Source organism: Bombus vosnesenskii, unplaced genomic scaffold, assembly GCF_011952255.1.
Source record: "Bombus vosnesenskii isolate JDL3184/JDL3185 unplaced genomic scaffold, Bvos_JDL3184-5_v1.1 scf7180000013273, whole genome shotgun sequence".
Taxonomy (NCBI): Eukaryota; Metazoa; Arthropoda; class Insecta; order Hymenoptera; family Apidae; genus Bombus; species Bombus vosnesenskii.
In genome coordinates this window covers 615,865-631,522 of record NW_022882931.1, presented here as the reverse complement: position 1 = coordinate 631,522, position 15,658 = coordinate 615,865, and the positions used below count along the sequence as shown (strand labels likewise).

Genomic DNA, 15,658 nt, shown 5'->3' with positions numbered 1-15,658 from the left:
CCAGACACGTGTTCAAGCCACTAACCCTGTATTTTTCTACCCTGCTTCCGTCACTAATAACACCTATTCGTCACACGCGTGTTCTTCACAAAGTTTCCAATATTGCATATCTCGTTATATTGTATATGCGTTTCATCTGTATCTTCATGTTCGGCAATAATCTATGCTTCAGTACACTTTCCATCACTTCGTTTGCTTCTCTAATTTACTATGTGGAAAAACCGAGATGCAAGTATCGATATACGCAATATTTGAAGTACATCGAGAATGAATATTATATTGGAATTCCTATAAATATTTGAATCGATGCGACGTGTGCGTCAGTAGCGCTAAATGTTAAATTATAGGCACGAGAGGGATGGGAAAGCGTGCGAAGAATTCGAAAATCTGTGTACTGGGAGGAATGGTGGGTGCTTATTCCGGAGGACCGAGAAAAAGGGGAGAGCAAGGGGTGCGGAGGAAGCAACTCGTGTGCTTTCGTGGTTTTTTGAGTGTTCCCGAAATATCCTCGTGCCGAGGGCACAGCGAAAGATAAAGAGGGAGGAAAGAGAGGGAGAGAGTGCGTTATAGTCTTAGAAGAGAGAGATGAGATGGGAATGCCAGTCTTCGGTAACTAGTCATCCTAGCAACGTGCCTTCGCGAGTTCTTGTCGGTGACAAAGGTCGTCAAAGAAGAAGATCTCGAGTTAGCTGATCTGAAGTTCCTCTGACCCGTGATTCATCGAAAACGTGTTGTTTCGACAGCGCTTTAGTCTTCTAGTGGTGTCACCTTATCCAATTAGTGTGAACTTGTTCCTGCAAATATTATCGTACAAAGTTGAATACGATGGTTCTAAGAACACTTTAATTAATACGTCCTTCGCTTCAGTAATATCGGTGCTATTTTATATCCAAGTTAAGAACAGTCTTATAAATGGATGATTTCACGAGGTTCAGGGTTTAAGAGAAGTTCGAATCGATAGAAACGCGAGTAATCCGGCTGCAATATCAATCTCGGCGTAATATTCGAGAGTCGAAGACGTAGAAACGTAGTCGATGAACGTCGAGCACGATTGAAAGTGTGTCGAAGATGCCTCTGAAAATCGAAAGTGGCACCTACACGGTGAATCCTGTGGCCAAAAAGAACGTTTCCAAGTTCCTCCTTTGGAAGCACTGGCGTAGGAGGTATGACAATTTCTATTCCGACCGGCGTTTTGATTTCCAAGCGTGTACTCGTCCTACTCTCCATTTCGCGCCACTAGTTTCACCGATCTTATCTGACAGATCCTTTTCGTTAGTTGATCACGTGTATGAATCTCTCATTTGTTCTATTATTGGCGGTAATACACACGATAAACTATTGAATCTTTCAGCCTAGTATTTACATTTCACGTAATTTACGGTGAAACTTTTTCTATTAGTTGCCTTAGCGAACGAGTTCTCGCGAATGTAACGAACCGTTTTATTCATCCAACAACAACAGTTTCACTGTTTCCACTGACAGCTCTGTTAAACTCGGCTCGCGATATCTTCTCTTTTCCGAGCCAGTTTCCAGTGTTTCTTCTGAACTCGTGCTCGTTAACGTTGTGGCTAACGAGCTGTAATTTAATTACTTGATTAAGAGATGAATCTTGATAAAATTCGGCTAACTAGCAACGACACGCGATTTCTTCGATCGGCGAACGCACGAGGATTCTCGTGACGCTTTGACATTTTCTATGGTTCCCCACCACGTTCATTCCCACGCGTGTACGTCTACATTCATCATCAATACGTTCACGATCAAGCATGATCCGATCACCTTGCACTATCTTGGCATACCTTTGCTTCGCTGCACGTCTCATGCAATGCTCTTTTAATCCGTAACACCATTTGCATACAGACGAACTAGCGCTCGATCAACCGCACTTATGCAACTCGTGAAAGAAAAACATAAAGAAACAATACCAACTGGAATCTTCTAAAATTGTCCTATGGAAATGTTTGAAATTAGATACACTGATGGCCAGAAGTGTCAGGACACTTATTAACTTATTGTATATCGATGAATTTCCTATGTGATTTATTACAAACCTGTTATTTTATTGCCATTATATGTGAAGCAAGATTTAGAATTTTCCAACGAATGTAACACGAGTTAGGTGTCCTAATACTGTACAGTGTATGTAACCTGTCGTTTGAAAAGTGTGATTATACGAAACCGCGTGTATAACTAACAGTCTTAGTTCTTAACAAAATTGAAGGTTTTATTCACTGTGAATGTGTACGTCCTTTACACGAAGAATGTAAAATATGCAAATTAATTGGCGTGACGTTACAACTGTCTGATTAATACGATTTAAAACAGATCGAACGTATCACTCGCTCGACAATATCGATTGCTCGTTGCACACAGACCACCTTACGTTCCTTTTCTATAATGCATGCGATTCTCGAAAGCGAATCGTACTCGATCGATGCACCAGCTTGCACTGCCTTCTGATTCTGCACAACCCCATGCGATTCGTGCAAAATCGGTATAAGCCTCGGCAACGATTAGCGTGCAATTAGTGCCGCGTTAATTCAACCGAAATAACCCAGCAGGCAGTTAGAAAACAATCGCAAATAGCGATGCAACGTTTCATCTATTTCAGCAGCTCATCTTTCACTATTCTCTACTTCTAGTTTTACTAGTTTTTTCTTTTTTTTTTTTAGACTCCTTCTAGCTACGCTTTCAATCCTAAATTCGAAGCTATACAGGATATTCCACGAATCGGTCGCTGCGATATTTGATCTGGGTTTCTTTTTCTTTTCTCTTTTTTCTTTTTTTTTTTGTTGAACTGTCAGAACCAGTTCAGATATCGTGTTGACCGATTTATGGATCGCTCCATATACTTTTGTCTTCATCGCTATTTGCACGTCTAAACGCGTTATAAAACATACGGTAGAACCTCGATCGCCTGAACATCAATCAATGTAAAATTTCACGATGGTCCCTCGGAAGAGAAATTGAGACACCAGAACAGAAACAATTTTTATTCAGAAGTTGTCTTTCCTGTTTAGAACAATTCAAAATAAGTGATCTCCGGGGACTAAAAAAGCTAGCTCGGATAATCGGGGTTCTATAGGTACTAGATTTTACGTTAAGAGAAAAAAACGTGAAAGCTGGTGCTACATATCGACAGATACGTGGATTTATTACGACGGACTTGTCTGTATTCTGCCACCGGTCGATTCATAAAATTAGATCCACGCGAATAAAGTTTACACACGCGTTATTTGCTTTTTAAAGTCACGGGGCCACGCGGCACCTCTCTCTCTCTCTCTCTCTCTCTCTCTCTTTTCGTGATTCACGATGATAAAATTGTTTGCTCAACCAGTGGCACGATTATGCGCGAAATTACCGAGATTCACGGAGCATGCAGTTTCGTTAAGCAATCTTGTAATTGTTTTGTAGGATTTTCCGCCTTGCTTTCAACCGTGAACACACCGCAGTGAAACGAATTACGCTATTTTCCGCGAAACAATCGAGCATTTTAAAACGTTTATCTCGAACCGTTTCTCGGTGAATCTAATTCGATTTAAGCTCGATCCCACGATAACGCAATTTCTATTTAAACGCACTACGTGACTAAACGATCGTTCTAACGTTGATTAAAAAGGTCTAGTGAAAGTCAACGTCGGGATTAGCCGGTTTGCTGCAAGATAGCACCAGCTTTCAATTAATATCCACGATGCCCTCGAGCTTCGTTCCATCGTGGAAAAAACAGTCGATTCACCTACTGGTGCGGTTTCTGTCGTTAAAAAGGGAACGAAACAAGCGGAACGACTCGAGCTTGATGCTAACTCGTTCCGCTTTCTCGTGATCCTTGCCGTTTACATACCGTCGATAATTTTCCTGCTCGAAGATAGAGAAAATTGAGCGTTCCGCGATAGATCGTGATGTCTCATTTAGTTCGTGAAATCGACGCGTTTTTCGCTTTTGATATTTTTCCACGTGAATTGAGAGGAACGACTCGAGAGCATCGGATCATTACCAACGAAATTCCATGGATTAATCGCGTCGAAGATGATGGATTTTATTCGCGATGATTGGACTTTTATTGTTGCTCTATTTTAGACTTTTACTTAACAAATTAGAATATTTGCATGTTTATAGGAAATTTGAAAGTATAGAAATGCACACGCTGTACTTGATACTCATAATTACAAAACCACTTAAAAATTTCTAACTCTCGTATTTTATATTCTGCGAAGTTTCTAATTCTTGTAACTAATATGGCAAGGAACGAGATATACCACGCTAGAAATTATGTTCAGAAACAATATTTCCCCGAGAACGGGTAGACTATATTCTCTTTAACAAATAAGTGAAAAAATATATGATGAATGAAAGAAAGAAAAATTCGTAAATAAATAAATCTACCCTGCATCCATCATCTTCGTACGAGCAAGGAAACATCTTGAGAAAAAACAAGCAAATCCTCGATATGTTTTCTCGTAAAGAATCTTAGAGGTTCGTGACTGAGGTTCACGAGAGAAAAAAAAATAGAAAAAATAGAGATGGGAAAGATCGGCGAACAAAAAGGAAACAAAAACTCAACAGTGTGCACGAGGACCGCGGAGACGAGGATCGTCGACGAGCTTGCGGGCAAACACGTGGTGGCAGCGAGGTAGCGGGCCTGGAGGACGTCGGCGATTGCTGCGCCGCGACGCTGACGCCGTCGGTCCCAGGCGCCGCCGGCATCAGATCCAATCGCCGTACAAGGCCGCTCTCTCTTGCAGTACAACCTCTTAATTATCGACGCTTCGATCCGGACCCGAAAATCGCCATCGACATCGTCACCGGCCATCATCCTAACATGACTAGCCAGGAGAGCATCGGCAGCTGCAGTCTGGACGTCGATCAGTCCGCGTCCGACCGATCAGGTTGGCTATCTTCGATGTCTAGCGTTTTCCAATAGGGGCAGAGTTCACAACATTTAGAAAAATTTTGGTCTGTGTAATTTTTGTCACGCGAATACGTCATTCCTGTTACAGGAGATCGACGAGTTAATGAGAAATTAGGTGTAAGGTTTCATTGAAAATAGCGTGTAAACATTTTGTCTTCAGTACCAGAAATTCTGTCATAAGACGGTAATTGAGAACGATAACAATTGAAGGATTTGCGGCAATAAGGAGACAGTATTTATAGTATTTATTGAAAGAGGAAAGACAATCAAGGTTTTCATAGTGATAAATGTAAAATTTAGTTCTACGAATATCAGCTGACTATGAGTTTATAGCATTTGAAAAAGTGATTCGACTTTGAGCTGGTGTTTGCTGAATTATTCAAATTACTGAAAAGTAGAACTGCCTTCTTATTGAAGTTCCTTTAATCGATGATACTGTACCTCGTTTTAGAAGTCCTTTGTCACATTTACGGCCAACAAAATCTCACGCTAGTTCTACAGGGATACGTGTATCACGATATACATACATATGATAGATACTAGTAAATAAGATATATGATAAGTACATAGGATGTAAACCAGAAGTCATGCGAAACTGAAAGGATTACAATAAATAATAAAAATACGATAGACATTGATGATGATAACATCCATACATTTGTTCTATCGCATTGGCCAAAACGATAGTTCATCGGAACACGCATCCATCATAACCACAGCCTTAAGTGGATTATTTAACGAATTCTTATATTTTACTCGAGAACACGTATGTAGTACATATATCGTGATACACGTATCTCTACTGCGTGAAAGCATTCGTAAACGAACTAAGAACGAGTAACTTTAAAGTCAAGTTCACGGAATGTCTACAAATCTGTGGAATTCAAGGGTCATCATGCAATGACCTTGCACTTGACGCATCGAAGGCCATGCAGAACGATCACACGTTGATCAACTCTCGCGCAACGAATTTTAGGCGAGACGATCTTGGTACGTTCAAGGTTATCGGTTCCCTCCACCTTCCTGTGGATCGTTCCTTTTTGCTCGGCCCCGCGGTGTCGATCGAATTTAGATCGTAGGCGAGTGCAGCAAGTGCAGGGCACAGCTTCTTTCTATCGTCAGTGCCAAGAGGAGCAGACGAGCAGAGAAGAGATGCAGAGAGGCGGTCTTGTCTCTTTTGCATCGTGACTCGGCCAGCCTCTTGCCATTCCAGGGTTATTCCTGTGTCGCGTTTCGAACGGGCACGTTTCAACCTTCCCGTGGTCTCTCCTCGTATCTGCTTCTATTTTCCGCTGGGAAAACGCTTTTCCATTTTTTCGATGGTTTCTCTTCATTATTCTTCATGGGATTCGCGTTAAAGTGTATCATTCGGATCGCGCGTTCGACTCGATTTGCGAAAGATTCGCATCGAGCGTGAACCACACGCGACCCCATTGCAGTCAGCATTGCGTGCTCGCGTCTCAAAATTATTATTCTACCGGACGTAATAAACATGGACGACTAGGGTGTGAAAAGCAGGCTGAGAAAGTGTATCAAGGAATTACAAAAGCATAGGCCTGCCTGTAATTAGAGCAAACCTTGCGAAACCAACAGAGGCTTCTGCTTTACAGAGAACACCATAGACACTATATCGAAGAAAACGTTGCACAGTCTGAATTTATCTTGCAACGGTGACTCGGCGTCTCAGGCGGAGAAGTTGGCAAACGGTAGCAGTGAAACGCTGCAAAAGTCCAATTTAACTCCAGATGAGAAATTAAATGTCAGCAATGGTCATCGAAACAGTCCAGAGCCAGAGCAGCTGACAGTGAAGAAACCGAGTTACTTAGGTCTGGCTTGTAGCATCAGTGGCTATTCGGGGATCAACAGATACGACAGCAAGCTCAGGGAAGGATTTCGATCGAGGGACAGCAGCCCTGGGACCAGGTTGATCAATAGAGACACCAGCCCGGCAGGTTTCAGGTAAAATATTTATCAATCAGACTGCAATGTTTTTTAATCTCTTCTTCTCCCTTTAACTAAGTTGCTCCTCGATCAAACGCTTCTACTGTCACAGATTTGGAAGTTAACAAACACAGGTCAATTTCAGTTAGCTTTGATAGGAAAAATGAAAAAATATATTTAGCGTACTAACATTAGTCATAAGTAATTGTACTTAGCATATGTGTTACTTATACTGTCACGAGGTGAACAATTTGGAATAAAGATAACAATAAGGAATAAACTTTTATAAAGTTTTCTGGAAGTTCAATGGACGTTAAAATATTTCAGATCAAACGAAAATCTCAACGTGCCAGCGCACCCTTATACACCTAAGAGCCAGTCAATTTCACCCCTAGCGATGGATAGACAAAACGGTTTTTCCAACGGTCTGAAGGAAGAGTGTAAAGTGGAGACTTACAGGGAAGCCAGAAGTTCCATAGGAATCTATCAGGGCTACTCCGAGGTTGACAAAGGCATGTTGCACACTACGTTCCCTGATATCAGTCCAGTTCAAGCTTCTACACCTACGAAACGTAGCCCTGGAGTATCGCAGATGATGTCTTGTAGTCAACAGAATAAACATTTCTCAGTGTCGTCTCCAAAGCAACCTACTGTTAACCGTAAGTGACTTGATCACAAATATATCTCAGACAAATAAAATTTGTATTCCCTATTTTTACTATTACTATTTTTATTGGAACTTTCATTCATAAATTGTTTGCAGTTTCGAATGCTTCGTTTGGCGATACGAGTATAATAAACGGGGCCACAGAGGAGGTGGAAAATCAGGTGGTAAACAGCACCACGAGCAGCGAAAAATCTTTCATTCAGCAACGAGTAGAACGGCTCTACGGTCCTGGAGCTCTAGCACAGGGTTTTTTCTTCAAACGTAGCACCAGCAGACTGAACACTAGCGACAGCAGCTTTAATAAGTCTAGTAACAACAACGACGTATCGGCTGACAATGCGAATACCGAGGAGTCTTTGAAAAATTTGCCAGTGTTGAGACACCTGAGACCAGAGTTCCGAGCTCAACTTCCTGTGGTTAGCCCTAGAAGACCTACCGATGGTTCGGAACAAATTCTCAAGCCTTTGCAAAGGTAACTTTTCTTTAAATATTTCATTCATATTTCTGGATCTTTCGACATCGCATTCGCATTAATCAGGAGAAAATCCGGTTCACCTTCACTGGGGAAAATGCATATGTTACCTATTCATTCGATCATTGTCATACAATCTGCAGACTTCTTGATTTATGATATTATTGACTAGATTATCATCTATTCGCTACCCAGACAATATTATAAAATTGTATTTCAAAGGTAACTGTGCGGCATATAATCACACAGACAGAGTTCCCTTGCACAATTATGAGAAGTTATAAATTATAGATTTCTCTTGCTCAATTTTACCATTTTACATTGAAGAGGGCAATTAGTAGATGGCTTGCAGTTTGTAAAATTGACGTGTAGAACTTTATCCGTTTCATTAATAAACGTATTGCTGTTATGCAAGAAAATTTATTAGCATTGATAACTTGCTACCGATGACATAAAATTTCGCTAATAATATCAGTTCACTTGTGCAAGAGAACCCTGGCGGAGTTGAAGTGTCAAGGGAAATACAATTACGCATTTTTTCATCGTTAGGGTAACGCCAGTGTCACGTAAGGTCGAGCAGAAACCAAAAATACCAGCAGCTACGAATTTAGACGTAAATCTAGCGGACAGTGGAGCACAAAAGCTGAATTCTAGCGTGACCAGCATCCCAGATCAGCAGCCAGCTGCTCCAAAAGTAGTTCTACCTGTCTTAGAACCGAGCGCCAGCTCGACAAACGTGGCGAAACAGGTTGAGGAGGCGGAGAAAACGGTCGAAGAGAAAAATGGGCATTACTTCATGAAGGTACGTCTAACTGGAATAGAGCATGTCGAAAGAAACGTTTATTCACATTCTTTGCTTCATTGTTGCAGCTGCTGAAACAGGAGACGGACAGGCTGCTCTCGTTAGCCGCGTCAGCAGAAGCGGAATTGGCCAGTGACGATACTGTTGCACTTCCGGAAGAAGCAGCCGGAAAACTGCGGTCAGCTGCAGGCAAAGCTAAATTGCTCACTTCGCAGAAGATGCAACAGTTTGAGGGACTGTGCCAGAAAAATATTGTATGGCTTTCGTATATCGCTTTCCTAATAAGATTGTTAAATTTAGAATAACATTCAGATGATAAACAACACTCGTATTACCAACCATATACACTCCCGGTCATAAGTATTACGACGCTTTTTGGTTTCATAGAAAACATGATAAAATTAATAAAATTATTGTAAATTATGAAGAAAATGAGTAATCGGGCAAAGTTTAATACTCATGTATAAACGCTTAAGACTATGTGGACACTTCCTTATCTCTGACAACATTTTAATTGCAAAATTATAGACAAATCGAAACATAAATTAGTATATATACATTTATGTACATATATTGAATATTCCATTTTTGTTGTAGAATCAAGTGCCTGGCGAGGAGTTCCCAACAACGAACGAGGATTTGGCGGGCTTCTGGGACATGGTGATGCTGCAGGTGGTTCAAGTAAACGAGCTATTCGATCAGATAGAAAAGTTACGCAATTCTCAGTGGCAAGAGGTATGTTCAGTTTCTGTTCACCCTCAGACAATCAATTCCTTGAAGCCTCCTGGGAAAAATTTTTATTCTCACAACAATACCGATAACGTAGCGCCACCTGAATCGTCTTCCCGTATATCCTACTCGCACTCTGTTTCCAATAAGCGTGTACGATTCGATGATGCAACGTTTACCGACTCGGAAGAATCGAATCAGGTGAAAAAAGATTTCTATATCCCTCAAGTACCTGACTATGTAGCGCTTGAAATGCGTTTATGCGACGATGCGTTTCAAGTTCTAACCCTTTCCCAAAATTTAGAGGAATATGAGAACCATTGCGACGATTATGAAGTAGATTATAATGAAAGTAATACGGTTCTTTTTAAAGATATAACTGAGATACAGACGATAAAAAATGATAGTTCTCCTCTTAAACCATGCACTTCGTACGTCATCAATTATGTGAACAGATTACAGCATGATATAAGTCCATTTTACTTTGAAAATTGTAAACAATCATCCTCTGATTTGTATCTTCGTGATGACTTTATTGAGAAGAATATTTCACCGAAATTTCAAACGATATTTAGAAAAGACGATGATGAATTGAAACAGCAAAAGCATGATCATTCTTTAAGTAAAGGACAGAATAATTATTCAGAATTGTTCACAAAAGATACGCAAAAGGATATAAAAAAAAATGAAAATAACGCAACCAACTTGAAGACTATTTCTTCATCCAGTAAAAGAATTGTATCTGCGGATAAAAGAATGGGAAAGGTTCGACCGAAAGCTAAATCCTATAGCTCCGCAGGGAGAAATCTGAACCAGGAGATCCAGATAAAAAATGGTCGAAGAACAAGATCGCATACTCCAGAAAACAGGCCTCGAAAAAACGATTCAATTAAGTCAGGTATCGGCGACGAGCAAAAGTCTTGTAATTTAAAGCCAGTCATTATCCAGAAAAGGGGCGAAGAGAAAGTTCCTACTCCATCAAAAATTGACAAGTTTCCTTATAAATCTTTCCCTGCGCATAAAGGAAGTGTTAAAAAACTTAGGCATAACGTCACATTTTCAAACGACATTAAAGAACTACCGCCAACAAGAAAAGATATTTCATCTGTTGATTGCAACGCTGTGAACATGACAAAATCATCTACAAAAAATTTATTGCACGCTAAACCAAAAAAGATGTTAAAAATGAAGAATGCGAAAGAATTGAGTCATAATTATTATGAAAGGTGTAATCTCTCTGTCGTAAGCGAAGTCTGGTCGAATCTCGATTTTGTGTATAATAATAAAAAGTCTCAAAGGAAATCCGATGCATATGAAGAAAATTATACGTTTGCTGGGACGTGGAACGTAAGAAAGCAAGCAAAAGAATTAAAAAAAGAGCAGGTGGAAAAATTAAGAAAGGATCAGATAAAGGAATCCCCCCAAAAAATCGAAAGAGAAGCAGAAATTTCATCTGTAATATCCGATAATATTTTTTGGAGACTAAGCGACTCGAAACCTTTCATTCCATTGTCCCCAGAAACGCTACGCCAATTAAGACAAATCTATAATGTCGAAAATTATTTATGTTCAACTGTGAACAAATCTGAGAAACTAGAAAGAATGAAGGTTTACGACAAGAAAAGGAAACAAACCTTCAAAATCGTGGAAGACGAATCTTTGAAAAAAATGGGTTCTCGCGGAATCATGTCTAATCTTTTGGATAGTCGTTCGGAAAATAATTTTTTGAAACGATTGGACACCCAAGATACAAATTCTGTAAGCTTACAAGATAATTTCGAGACGGCAAGCGAAACTCTAAATCCTATACCGGAAAGTCACGATTTTTCCATGCAATGTATAAATTCTCTCGCGAATTTGGTGCCCCGTGTGGCGAACAATAAAAATAAATCGACTCTCGTTATAAATAATATTACAAATAATATTCCAACATGGCCAATCAAGGATGGTGAGATACGGAATTTTCTCTCTACTTTAATATCCTCCATAAGTTCTGAGATTGTGTCGAAAGTTACGAAACATAGTAGTTCTAAATTAAAAAATCGAGTAAGCATCAAAAAACTAAGTTATGGTGTAATTACGAAAAACATAAAATCTAAGTCTAATGCCAATGTAAACGTTATCATGGATATTTCGCAACATGTTCGTTCAAATTTCGTTTCTAGTCGTTTACCAAATAGAAAGAGTGGAAAAAGTATTATATCTACTGACCTCGACAATTATCTGCCATTGAAAAAAGGCTTTCACGTGAATAGTTATTTAGAAGATACGAAATATATGCAATTATTTCCGAATAATATCAAATTTCACACAAATTCGTCAAATACTAAGAGTTTCCCTATTAAAGTAAAACACGTGTGTACGTTTCTTAAATCAAATCGAACCCTTTGTCGATTATCGTTGTATTTGTACATGTATGGTATTCTGAGTCTTGTTTTTATATTTCTAAAAATCACCGCGTACGACGAATCTTCGTACTCATGTATTCTGAATCCTAGGATTTTGTATAATTTGTACTAAATGAATCATTATTAGCAGCGATCAACTATACCCTCTTGCGTTTGTAGAATAAAAGCCCTCTTCTTCCTCCTTCGGTATTTTTCCTAGATTTTTGTCAAAATACCCAAGTAACGAAGATTAAGAAAACAGTGCTAGAAAAGCTGGAAGAAGAAATCCGAGAAGGATCCTTTTTCTCTAAGTATGTTTTACTTATTTCTATGTATCTATAGGAAACGTAAAAGTGTAAAAGTGTATGTGATGCATGTAACATGTACAGATATTCGCAATTTCCACTTTCTCCTTTTTTTTTTTTACCTTTCACCTGTACTTCTTTCACCTGTACAATTTAATTCCTGACATTTCTTTACTTCTATCAGTCCTTAACATAGACGGTACCATTATTTTCTATTGCTAGTGCTTCATTACATTTGTAATATCTTTTGCAGACTGTACCAGAGAAAAAGACAGTTGCTTCAGCTCCGCAGAATGGCACCACTGCCAAACGTCGCGTCACGCCAATTCACAAACCAAAATCCACAGCTAACAGCGAAGCAAACAAGAAGGCAAGAGAAGCAAGAGAACAAGCTCGAAGGCAACTGATCGAAGAGAGAAGACGAGCGATGCGCTCGAAAGCGCAAAATTCCGAGAATACCGTGAAGATCTTCGCCCCCGATACGTAACGATAAAAAGAGGGGCGGATCTATTCAGCAATTCGTAGCAGCGTTTCCGGCGACGCTTAATGCCTCGAGCCCAAATCAAACCGCGGTATTTTGTATGCATTTTCTTAAACAACTCGAATCTCGAGCAGACTGACGATTAATTCTGAAAGCTTCTTAATTGACGATTAATACGATGCTCGTTGTTGCGTCTGGATCCACTTAATAAATAGATTAATGACAATTAAACATCAGATTGCTCGGTATGGAGTTGATTATAAACAATAATTATCGATATGCTTCGAACTACAATCAAACTCGCTTTATGTCGTTAATAGAGTTGAGCGTTGTGGGACAGCATACGAGCAATAAGAGCGATTCATATAATTGATAAATATTTAGTGCGATCGGTTTTTTTAAGGATTGACTTTTAGTAAATATAAAAAGAGCCGGATCGATCGGGAGATTAAGTTTTTAACGTTTTAAATGTACGATATTTTATTACGATGTTTCCTCGTCTCACGCTCTTAAATGTTTCTCTTCGATTTTGTACACGCTGTGATGTTTCGTGCTAATCTTGTTACGTTTTATAACAATTTACGCTGTCGTTCGATTTCTACGTATTTAATGTTCACTTTACGAACGGAATAGCACAGTAACAGTTGAGCATCTTCGGCTCTTTGTTTCTATTTCATGTTTCTTTTTGTAAGATACTGTGTCAAAGAAAATGTTACTCGATGAGAAAAAAAAGCAAATCAGAATAAGTGATTGGGGAGAAGATGAATTGTAAAAAATCATTTCTCAATTTTCATAGTAGAAAGGAAGGGATAAAGACTACCCTTTGCCCATTGAATCTTTTTTGCAAGAAAGCTGAAAAGTAGTTACTCGAGTAAAGCGGCCAGATCATATTTCTATATGGTATTTCTAGCGATCATGAGTAACTTATATTTATACGAATAGCATGAACGATCGACGATCGCTGATAAACGTTAATGATCAGCAAGATGAAGGTAGAGAAGTTTATAACTAATCGTGGAAGTTAGTCAAAACTTAGGAACTTAATAAACCTGGTTTAAGGACTGCAAGACAAGAGATATACTCGAGAAATATTGGTTGCCTTGAGCCAGGTATAATTTTTATCTTGTAGTTCATGTATATAATATTAACGATCGTTCGAAAAAAGCGAACAATCAACCGTGCTCGCCTAAGAATTTTTGCTTGCAAAACGATCGGGATCGGGATAGATCGCGAGTTGCAGGTTAAACCAGAAAAAGATTCCTATTATTTTTACTATCTATACTGTTTCTGTAACTCTCGTAACAATTAATTGATATTATTATTTTAAACTCGATCGTTAGTTTGATCGCATTAATACCTCTCACGAGGAAATCGGTTTCGGAAAAAATATCGTAGTTGTGAATAGATCTTGCGAATTACCTGACAGACAAAAGGTGAAAGATTCTTCAGAAGAGTCCCTGCGCAAACATCGTATGGACCCACGTTTGTCTAAACTGACATTCCCGTAGAGACGGTCTCGAAACACCCGATAGTTTAATTCCCATGTTAATTTTAAGGTGTATCTGGTAGATAAACTGACGTTAGCAGATATAATTTGGAGCTGGCCCAACCAAAAAACACGCGCTATCTAATTAAATGCTCGGTACGATGAATGTGTCGCGATTTTCACGATGGTATTGACTAATGTGCTGACAAATTTATAATTCCATGCGCGTTAAAATGCAAAGAAAACAAAATAAAGAATAAAGCGAAAAGATGGAAAGGAAATTTCTCGAAGCATCGTTCTGCTTACTAATATGCAGTAACGCGTATCAATCTGCGTTATTTATTGACTGTTGATTCCCTTGGTGCCTTGATTATTTATACGTGTGTACATAAAATCGACTGACAACCGACGATTCGACGCGATATCACGTGCGATCGCTTTTGATCGCACGTGCCACAGACCCATCGAAAGACAACAAGCGAGTCGATAAATGAGAATGAAATGAAAACACGTTGGAAGCTTCTTTTTTTAATTAGTTGGTGGGTTCATTGATCAGTTTTCTTGCACAATATTCGCGATCATGGATAGAGAGACAAATAAGGAATCAGGATCATATAATTTTGTTCTCATTTATCCGTTCTGCCTAAAGACGAAAACACAAATTTTGGTAACGATTTATTTTAGACTTCTAGCGAATCCATCAGAATTTTCTATAAAGCGTCATCCTGAGTGAGAAACGATTAATTTTTTTAATGTATCAACCGTGTGCCGCCAGCGACTGTAAATAAGCGTGAGAGAATATTGCGTGGCTGAAACAGCGAGCGATTACAAGCAAATTAATCGTGTAATTTTCAGAAACCGTTATATACCGATATGAACATTGGCCAGCACGACAGAATTCACGCGTATTGCAACTCGTTTTTCGTACTCTGTTAGTTCTCTTCGTTCTTAGTTGCATCCTCGATATACTGTGTACAGTCCTTGTTTAGGGGCTCACCTTAATCCACACGTAGTAATTTATATTCAGAACAGTTCCCCGTTGCTTTTATAGGGGCCCATATGCCACATAGCTTTTCAAGAGATCGATCCAAAGCGTATATAAGGATAATCGTCGTGACAACCACAATCATTACGTTTCTCAAAATGTATTGTCTCTATTTTTTAATTCGCCGAAAATTTCACTAGAATTTGGAATTACGTCGTTCTTGAGAGAAAAATGTCCTGTGTTTTTATCTCATGAGAAATCGAAACTGCTTTTCGGAAACGACAGGAAGCGCAAATTTTTTACTTATCGATGGGAAAAGATTCGATGTCTGTTAAACGCGTCGATCATCGAACGTTCCCTTTCTCTTTTTTACGCGAATAAACAATTACGATTATTTATTTATTAGATACTAGTAAGCTGTCCATACACCTGTTCTCAATGAATTAATAAAAAATGATAGAAAAACATGCAAATTTATTTTAGTTAGAAGAAAC

At 39.1% G+C, this 15,658-nt stretch overlaps 1 protein-coding gene across 5 annotated transcripts in view; it reads left to right on the top strand.

Annotated features, from left to right (window-relative positions):
• Positions 1–15,629, top strand: part of LOC117231597 — a 41,662-nt gene extending 26,033 nt beyond the window's left edge. For 4 of the 5 annotated variants that reach the window (XM_033490180.1, XM_033490178.1, XM_033490179.1 and 1 more), the window contains exons 7-14: positions 4,564–4,886; positions 6,520–6,868; positions 7,178–7,509; positions 7,614–7,989; positions 8,539–8,791; positions 8,860–9,045; positions 9,389–9,526; positions 12,466–15,629. In XM_033490180.1, coding sequence (XP_033346071.1) covers positions 4,564–4,886; positions 6,520–6,868; positions 7,178–7,509; positions 7,614–7,989; positions 8,539–8,791; positions 8,860–9,045; positions 9,389–9,526; positions 12,466–12,699 — 2,191 coding nt within the window. In that variant the 3' untranslated portion in view covers positions 12,700–15,629. Of the gene's footprint in view, positions 1–960; positions 1,164–4,563; positions 4,887–6,519; positions 6,869–7,177; positions 7,510–7,613; positions 7,990–8,538; positions 8,792–8,859; positions 9,046–9,388; positions 9,527–12,465 lie in introns of those variants that run through there. The other variant, XM_033490183.1, reaches the window with a different exon arrangement.
• Positions 15,630–15,658: the final 29 nt, after the last annotated feature.